The sequence below is a fragment of the Mastomys coucha genome, unplaced genomic scaffold, assembly GCF_008632895.1.
Source record: "Mastomys coucha isolate ucsf_1 unplaced genomic scaffold, UCSF_Mcou_1 pScaffold16, whole genome shotgun sequence".
In the NCBI taxonomy this organism is placed as follows: Eukaryota; Metazoa; Chordata; class Mammalia; order Rodentia; family Muridae; genus Mastomys; species Mastomys coucha.
The window spans coordinates 32,076,201-32,086,108 of NW_022196898.1; the positions used below are offsets into that span (position 1 = coordinate 32,076,201).

General features: G+C 47.9%; 1 protein-coding gene across 1 annotated transcript in view; it reads left to right on the top strand.

Moving 5' to 3' along the window:
- Positions 1 to 1,797: 1,797 nt before the first annotated feature.
- Positions 1,798 to 9,908, top strand: part of Dchs2 (dachsous cadherin-related 2) — a 204,533-nt gene continuing 196,422 nt past the window's right edge. Inside the window, exon 1 of the mRNA XM_031374196.1 lies at positions 1,798 to 4,329. Coding sequence (XP_031230056.1) covers positions 2,332 to 4,329 — 1,998 coding nt within the window. The 5' untranslated portion in view covers positions 1,798 to 2,331. The remainder of the gene's footprint in view (positions 4,330 to 9,908) is intronic.

Below are 9,908 nucleotides of genomic sequence, written 5' to 3' on the forward strand. Positions count from 1 at the left end.
CCAAATAACCCTATTAAAAAATGGGGTACAGAGCTAAACAAAGAATTCTCAATTGATGAACACCAAATGGCTGAGAAACACCTAAAGAAATGTTCAACATCCTTAGTCATCAGGGAAATGCAAATCAAAACAACCCTGAGATTCCACCTCACACCAGTCAGAATGGCTAGGATATAAAGCTCAGGTGACAGCAGATGCTGGAGAGGTTGTGGAGAAAGAGGAACATTACTTCATTGCTGGTGGGATTGCAACCTGGTACAACCACTCTGGAAATCAGTTTGGCGGTTCCTCTGGAAATTGGACATAGCTCTACCGGAGGACCCAGCTATACCACTCCTGGGCATATACCCAAAAGATACTGCAACATGTAAGAAGGACACATGCTCCACCATGTTCATAGCAGCCTTATTTATAATAGCCAGAACCTGGAAACAACCCAGATGTCCCTCAACAGAGGAGTGGATAAAGAAATTGTGGTACATCTACACAATGGAGTACTACTCAGCTATTAAAAACAATAAATTTATGAAATTCTTAGGGAAATGGATGGATCTGGAGAATATTATCCTGAGTGAGGTAACCCAATCACAAAAGAACAAACACGGTATTATTTTTTTAATAGCATCTCTGGTTGCATGCAACACATCTACTGCCTGGAAAAATCATTTGATTATTATTTTGTCAGGGGTACAGCGTGGTGTGGCTGCTAATTAGCAATGGTATGCATAGGCCACTCAGTATAAGAAGGCATTTCACTGGGGTTTCTGGGAAATAGTATGCTGGGCTTTTGGTCTCCCTCTAGCACAGAGCAGTATCTAGGAAATTAATTCTTCCTTCTGGCCGAAATGCAAAATTGCAGAAACCTTTTGCTACATATGGCTGGCCGTTCTCAAGAGGGCAGAGTCCTTTGGTGTAGCATACTTTATTAGAGGCCATTTATCAGTTTCTACCTATAACTTCCTGGAGGGAAGCCCGTGTATGCAGGCTGAGGTGAATTGTCTTTGGGTCCAACCCCAAGCTCCTTTGGAAGAGCTATCAGATCCCTGCAAGATTCTTCTAGGGGTGGTGGTAAAGCTGGGTGCACATAAATCAGTATCATAAAATATGCTGGGAGGCATGATGGTGCTTGATGCCTAAAAAGGTCCTCAAGCTCCATCTATTGTCTTCATCACCGGTGGCAGAGGGGAGTGACAAGACACTCGCACGTTGCTAAATAGTAGCGTGGCATAATAAAGCGTGCTATGTACCATGTGTGTCACAGATTTTTTCGAGATTTCTGGAAGTTTTTTTTTTCTTCTTCTTTTCTTTATTTCTTTTTTCCAAGTTCCGCCTTCCCTGCTTTACAGTCAAACTGGCCCCAGCTGTGCATCGGCCTTTGACTCCATCTGTCCTTCCGCTGAGGAGGGGGGATTCTTTTCCCAAGTACAGTACACAAGTTTGGCTCCTTCAAGTGACCATATAACCCCCACCTTCCTTGGAGCCTCGGGCAGGCTCGACTCAAGGGCTGTCCTGAGGATAGAGAGAGAGAGCGTAGGGGCAAGCTGCTGGCCTCTCTCCCAACCCAGTGCACTTTGCACGCAAAGCCGGGCCAGACAACCCTATCAGCCTCACTGTCCGGGGCTGCGTGTCTATCCCGCTGTATTTCGTTCTTCTACAGAACCGAGGCTCGCAGGTTGGAATTCGCCCTGGTGCGAGCCGCATCACGCACGGGGAGGGGACTAAGGAGTAGGAGGCCCAGTCAGAGGGGGTGCCGCACAGTCCCCAGCGCCCGGAGACGCCGGGGGTGGGGTGGGGTGAGGTGGGGTTGGGGAGTAGCCGCCCCTGTAGCAGCCTGCTGCCCGATCGGCCCCTCCCACGTTCCTCCCGCCCGGCGCCCTCTCCGCCTCCCCGCCCTTACTCCACCCCCTTCTCGGCCGGATCCCCTTCCTCTCCGTGTGCGCGCTTTAAATAATTTCCTCCTTTTTGGCAAAAGAAATAATGCACCTGACTTTACCAGGGGGAAACAGCCAGCCGAGCAGAACAAGGAACAGATGTAAAAGGAATAGAAGAAGAGAAAAAAAGCGATGGGACTCGCTTAAAGACATCCAGAGGCTGGAGAGGTGGCCGCGGAGGCAGAGGCAGCTAGAGCCGACCCCGCCTGCGTGAGCTGCGGGCTGAGGACGTCTGCACCAGTTGCAGATGCCACCCTGGGAACTCCCGGGTCTTTTGGTTTGTTTGCCAAACAAAGTCTTTTCTTCTCTGGCTTAGATACGGAAGAGGCTCCTGGGTTGTTCTGAGATCCCAGCACAAGCTGGAAGCTACCCGGAGCTTTCCTAAAGAGCTGCAGGAGAAATGAGCCCTGCTGGGCGGAGGATGGGTGAAGGGCGTCAGCCTGCGGGGTCACCCCGAGGGCGGCCCCGCGGCGCCGGAGCGCAGAGCTCCCTGCTCCGGCTTTTCGTCCACGCCTGGCTGTGGACAGCCTCGGGCTCGTCTGCCCAGGTGTTCAACCTCAGCCTCTCGGTGGACGAAGGGCTGCCCCCGGACACACTGGTGGGTGACATTCGCGCGGGGTTGCCAGCAGCGCAGCAGCAGGAAGGGAATGGCTTTTTTCTGTCGGAGGACTCGGATGACTCCCCGCTGCTGGACGACTTCCACGTGCACCCGGACACTGGTATCATACGCACCGCACGGCGTCTGGACCGCGAGCGGCGGGACCACTACAGCTTCGTGGCCGCCACGCTGTTGGGAGAGGTGGTGCAGGTGGAGATCCGCGTCAACGACGTGAATGACCATTCGCCTCGCTTTCCCCGGGACTCCCTGCAGCTGGACGTGTCGGAGCTCAGCCCGCCAGGGACAGCTTTTCGCCTGCCAGGCGCCCAGGACCCGGACGCGGGGCTGTTCGGCATCCAGGGCTACACCTTGCTGCAAGCTTCCGACTTGCCCCAGGACCCCGCAGGACCCTTCTTCCAATTGCGCTACGGGACGCCCGGGCTACCGGCATCGCCTTCCCTGCCCGTGCCCTCATCACCCCTGGAACCTTTAGACTTGGTGCTGCTGCGGCGCTTGGACCGAGAGGCGGCGGCGGCGCACGAGCTGCACATTGAAGCGTGGGACGGTGGCAGCCCTCGGCGCACAGGCCTCCTGCACGTGCAGCTGCGTGTGTTGGATGAGAACGACAACCCGCCAGTTTTCGAGCAGGGCGAGTACCGCGCCGCAGTACGCGAGGACGCCCAGCCGGGCACTGAGGTTTGTCGCGTGCGTGCCACCGATCGCGACTTGGGACCCAATGGCTTGGTGCGCTACAGTATCCGGGAGCGGCAACTGCCCGTGGTGCCGGGCTCAGGTAGCGGACCACCGGGCGATCCGGGCTATTTCTCGGTGGAGGAGCTGAGCGGAGTAGTGCGGGTGCAGAGACCTTTAGACCGCGAGGGACAGGCCTGGCACCAGCTGGTGATCCAGGCCCGTGACGAGGGCGCCGAGCCAGAGGTAGCCACCGTGCGCCTATCCATAGACGTACTGGACGTGAATGACAACCCGCCTGCCATCCACCTGCTCTTTCTCACCGAGGGTGGCACGGCCCACGTCTCTGAGGGCGCTAGGCTAGGCGACTACGTGGCTCGAGTCTCGGTGTCCGATGCAGATGGTGACCCAGAGAATGAAGAGGAGGCTGCGGGGGTGCTTGGTGCACGCTTCCTTGGGGCAAGCAGCATCAAGTTGTCCTTAGAGGGTGGGAACGGAGTCTTTGCTCTGAGGCCGGGTGGTCCACCTGGAGTATTTTTCCTTTGCGTGGAGGGCCTCTTGGACAGAGAAAGCCAAGATCTATACGAGTTAAGACTAGTGGCCACTGATGCAGGGTCCCCGCCTTTGAGCACGGAGGAGTCGCTGTTGCTCTGGGTCTCGGACCTCAATGACCAGCCACCTGTCTTCAGCCAGGAGCATTACTGGGCCTCGGTGTCTGAAGCCGCTGTCCCTGGCACCTCGGTGGTTTGGGTCAGCGCTTTGGATGCTGACCAGGCTGATACTGATCACGCCAGGCTGCGATATACGCTAGTGCCACTCTCAGATCCCTGCGAGATGGATGCTCCGTCACCAGAGGCAGAGTGTGTGCCATCCTTCAGCATCAATCCCAACAAAGGTTTGATCAGCACCATCCGAGCTCTAGACCGAGAGGTCCAGGAGACGGTGGAGCTGAGAGTGGTGGCCCAGGACCTTGGAGAGCCGCCACTTTCTGCCACCTGTCTAGTGACCATTACTGTGGATGATGTGAATGACAATGAGCCCGTTTTCCGGAGGCAGGTGTATAATGTCACCCTTGCTGAGCATGCCGCAGTTGGACATTGCTTTCTGCAGGTGAGGATATCAGGCCACTGGGCCCAGCTCAAGGCCTAGGATAGATATTGAGGATGTAAATCTGTCTGGGATAAGGTGACATGGGTGCTTGTGTCCTGGATTGCAGAAGCAAAGATTCCTTCTGTAGACCCTTCCGTGAGAGGCGAGCTCATTATCTAATCTCCAAAGCTTTGTGTCATATCTTGGCCCTGTGATTTCTAAGGTCCTTTCTCCATCACAGTATATGTTTTCTTGGCGTTTTCTTCTGGGGCCCCAGTTTCCTTCACACTGGATTGCTCCCAAGTCTAATTGGAAGGCACTACCTGTTGTCTCAAAGCAGATCTCAGGCCATAGGCAATGCCATACACTTTTGAGAACTTTATATGGTGTCTTAGGACTTAGGGTAGCCTTCTCATTTTCAAACATCGAAGCCCTTTTGCATGGCCACCTCCAAAGTCCCTCTTAATGCTCTTTCCCACCTGTTTTGGGAGTTTTCCAAGGTTATTCAAGACATCAAGCCACTGTATCTATGTCAGTCACATTTGTGGGCGGAGAGCCTCCCCTGAGGACTTCAGTGCTGGAGGAGACGAGACTCACCCAGTCCACCGTGGTTATCCCAGGGCCTGTGCTTTGCTATTGGACTTTGGTGTGTTCTTGAGAGTTCTTGGGACCCCTCCTGTACTATCAGAATGCTGTGGTCTGCCTTTCAGGCTGTCCCTCCTTACTGCTTCTTGTCTTCTTACCTGATGTTAGATAAGCACATTTCCAGGACTGATTTAGTTACTCCAGGACAACTTGAAGAAATAAGGAGGTGAAAGTTGTCTGAGTGCTGGATTCACCTTAGGCTTTAGTTAGCACCCAAGTTGGTGTAGGCTTCAGCAGTCTGCTCTGTCCTCCCGGCTTTACAGTTAGAACGCCCAGGCTTCAGCTTCTATAAAGTACGCCCCTGATAATCTTTAGACCAGAGAGGTGCTTCTATCCTGTAAAAATGGATTTTCAGGGTTGCTTACATCTTTTTAGCTTTGTAGTTAACAGTATTCTTATCCCTTCCCTAGCTTCTGGAAATGTGGGTCATATGACAGAATATGGGGGTCGCAAAAAGTGGCAACAGTTAAAGGTGTCTCAGCTCTCCAAAGCCAAAGTTAACTCAAAATGAAACTTAAACTGAGTCAGAGGGGTTCCTGGTACTCCTCGTCAGTGTTACATCATGTGACCTCTGAATACACAGCTTGTGCTCTTGGTACTGCCTATGCTTGCAGATCACATAGCACTAGTGAGTGTTGTCAGACATACCTGTTCTCAGTCTGAGACTCTCATTTGGATTGCAGTGTTTATTTTTATTTCATTATTTTTTACAATATATAGGAAAATTTGCATATATAATATACCTATTTAATATATTTATCAAACATATATTTAATAAATATAAATACATATATCTTATATAATGTACTTTTATATAATTACCGTTTAACAAAGATTCAGGGTCTGTTGTAGCCCTAGTTAGCTCTGAACTTCCTATGTAAGCTTCTACCTCCCAAGTTGTGAGACTACAGGCTTGTAGTATCTTCATTTTTGCTCTTATAAACATACCGCTTTAACTATAGAAAACAGATACTTTTAACATTTCCTCACTGTTATCCTTTAATATACAGACAACAAATTAGTATATCATTGGGTTGTTTTCCATTAGAATATTTGATTTAAAAAATTGCTGTCTGAGTTGTTGACTTTCATTACAACTTTTCAATGAATTTTGACTTGGGGTTAGCAGAAAATTTACAATAATTTCTACAATGGTTGTCTTAGTTAGGGTTTTACTGCTGTGAAGAGACACCATGACCAAGGACAATATTAAGTTGGGGCTGGCTTACAGGTTCAGAGGTTCAGTCCATTATCATTAAGGCCAGAGGATGACAGCGTCCAGGCAGCATGGTACAGGAGGACTGAGAGGTCTACATCTTCACCTGAAGGCTGCTAGCAGAATATTGGCTTCTAGGTAGCTAGGATGAAAGTCTTAAAGCCCACACCCATGGTGACACACCTCCCAAAGGCCACGCTTTCAAATAGTATCACTCCCTGGGTCAAGCATATTTAAACCATAACAATGGTCTTAAATAGACATCTGCAATTTTGTTCTCTATATTTATATGAAGCTATATTCTCAACACTGACGATTACAAGATCAAAATATGGACCAGTTCTAAAAAACACTAAAGTTGTATATTTCTTTCTTTTTCTTTTTTGTTTTGTTGTTTTTCAAGACAGGGTTTCTCTGTGTAGTCCTGGCTGTCCTGGAACTCACTCTGTAGACCAGGCTGGCCTCAAACTCAGAAATCAGCCTGCTTCTGCCTCCCAAGTGCTAGGATTAAAGACATGTGCCACCACTGCCCGGCAACACTGAAGATATTTGACATCCTGCTATATCAAACATTTAGCCAAGGGCTAATTCCCTGTGTAAAATTAAACAAGAACACCCATTGTATTAATGTGAGAATTTGGTTTTGTCTTTAATCCATGTTAAAATTATCTGCCAATTACCTTAAAATAAATTTACTTATTAGTAATTATCAATAGATTTTTAACTTCCATAACTACTTGTATACACAGAAGCCCAGGGTAATGTAAAGATGCCACATGTGGTGCAGGAGTTTCCACTGTGGCTGATCATCAGCTCTCATTTATCCACAGGAGGCTTGAAAAGCAGTCATTCCTCACTGCTGACACGAACAACTCCACAAGTGTCAATGGCTGACACCACCAAAGCATGTTTCATTTTTTAACCAGAGTCTGATGTCATAAACGATAGAGGTGATCATCTGCTTAAGGCAGAGGAAGCCTTGACAGTGATCTGTATTAATACCACCAGTTATCCAGAGATCAGCCATGTAGGCTTAGGAATGCTGCAGAAGAGGCTGAGACATGGAGGGGGCCATAGATATCGAGTGTCCAAAGATAGTGCCATCAGATTTGAACTATGATGTCACGATAGAGCAAAGGTTAGATAGGGTAATTTCCAAGACTGATTCTACTTGGGAGGCTTGATGGTCTTGGCATGATACTAATAAAATACAGCTTCGTTTGCAGGGGAAAGATAGGTTTACTGTGACTGTTTTGCTTAGAACCTATCTGTAGAGTTGCTTCTAAGACTGAATGGATTCTGACACTAAGGATAAAGTTATTCCCTCCCATCTTCATGTGTCCTGGATCCACTATAGAGGCTCATCTGGGCTCAAGCTGCATCTTTGACAGTTCCCCAACTTTCCCAGTGCTGCTAGAGACAGTATGAAATTGTGCTGATTAGAGATTCTGGGAATTCCATGGGTCTGTTTAGCCACTGAAGAGTGGTAGAGACCCTCTACCTTAGACATGTAAACTTTTCTAGCCCACTAGCTGCAACTGTCCCCTAAATTTCAGGGTGTTATCTTTCTGTGCTTCTATTCCCCCTTTGTTCCTTTCCTTCACCCATTTCCTCTCCACTGTTCCTTTCAGTTGTGAAGTATAGATGCTTACTGCATAGTCCAGAACTCACTATCTGCCTCAGACTTTCACACAGTGGGATTAAAACTGGGTCAAAATAACCCTTTCTCTTTATAAGCTGCTTGTCTTGAGTATTTTGTTACAGTTAGGAAAACTGACTATGGCAGCTCTGTGGGCACTTGCCTCAGTGACTTCATTCCTTTCTCCATACCTCCTCCTTATGGAAAGCCTCTTTTTAACAATGAACTACCCAGAGTTCCTGTCTGCATCTCAGTGTTGATTACGTCTAGATTAAGGCTCCTCAAATGTTCCCATTGGTCGCTTCTTTGTTCTGAGAAAGTTTTATGTGATCTGAGGCATGCAGTTATATAAGTAGACAAATTAACATCTATACATTATAAAATAATTGATCAGTAGATATATATACTTTTTATTTACTGAAGAAAAGGCATATTTATGTAACAAGGAGATGAATGTGCTTGGTTAATTTTACATAAAGAATGAATTCTTGGGTGCATATTTAATATTGCAGTATATAGAATAGCTTTAGTGTTTCTCAGAGTTGATCCATAGTTTGGTCTTATAATAATCATTGCTGAGAATACTGCATAGCATACATAATGGAGCACAAGATGACAGAAGCATGTTTGGGCGAGTTAAGAAATTCTCTCTTAATCTCAAGCCAAAACCCATTGAATGCGAAAGTCAAGTCAGTAACTTAGTCAGCAGTTTTTACAGTTAAGTATTCTGACACAAAACAATGCGATTTGTGCGTGCTAAGGAGTGACGGGAGGGGCATATTAAAAGTCTTTGTTTTCTGTAATTAAAACATGATGCTCCTATAAGACTAGACAACTTTGTAAGAGCAGCATAAAGCCCCACTAGCACACAATAGTCTGGAACCCTAGCTGAAGTGTTTCGGGCAGGATTTGTGGGTGCTGCCTGGTGCCTGCCATGTGTGGTGCAAAGTGACTGTGCTGGGCATTTACAACCAGAGCTGCAGTGGCATTGCCCTTGTCACGTGGGTGATGGCTGTCAACAAACTCTCTGGGCTCATTACATGTTGGATTTTCACTTAACTTTTGGTGGTTGTTGCACATTTAGAAATCGTACACTTATGCCAAATGTTTTGTGACCCCCCCAAACTGGATTATGGGGTTGTGTGAGACTGTGCTACATAGTATAAAAAGCTGTGGTTTTGACAGAGAGGGATTCACTCTGAGACATCCAGCTGCTGACATCACTAAGTTCAGGTGTCTAACCTGAGAGTATTTTTTTTCTCAGGTTATCAACCCAAAAACTTCAGCCTCACAAAAAAGGGAAAACTCCCTCTGCTGTAATTTGAGCTGTGCTCATGGCCTAGATCTTAAAACAGTATTAACCACAGTCCACACCTCTTATACCAGCATTACACAAGCATGAACACAAAACTACTACTTTATAGCCCCACAAGAATCAGGAGAAGTCATTCACTAACTCATTTATTTAATCAAACAGTGCGATGGTTTGTATATGCTTGGCCTTGGCAGTGGCACTATTAGGAGGTGTGGTCTTGTTGGAGTAGGTATGGCCTTGTTAGAGGAAGTGTGTCACTGTGGGGAGTGGTCTTTGAGACCCTCCTCGTAGCCACATGGGAGCCAGTCTTCTCCTGGCTTCCTTTGGATGAAAATGTAGCTCTCTCAGCTCCTCCAGCACCATGCCTGCCTGGATGCTGCCATGCTCCCTACCTTGATAATAATGGACGGAACCTCTCAACCTGTAGGCCAGCCCCAATTAAATGTTGTCTCTTATAAGAGTTGCTTTGGTCATGGTGTCTCTTCACAGCAGTAAAACCCAAACTAAGACAAACAGTCACATCCATTGAATAAAGGACTGCAGGTGAATATTTACTGAGTACTATGGGTTACACGGCAGATCAGTTCCTGGTGCTGGGAGCATAGCAGTGAGTACAATGGCCAGGCTTAGCCGAGCTTGAAACCCACTGTCCTGTGTCTTCCCTATCAGTCTCCTGAGTGGATGGCATCTGGCCTCTACTTTGTGCCCATTTTCCCCTGATCTGACCTTCCTCTGCCACTGTGCTAAATTCTGCCTACCATATCCAATGGGCTCTTCAGCCTTGT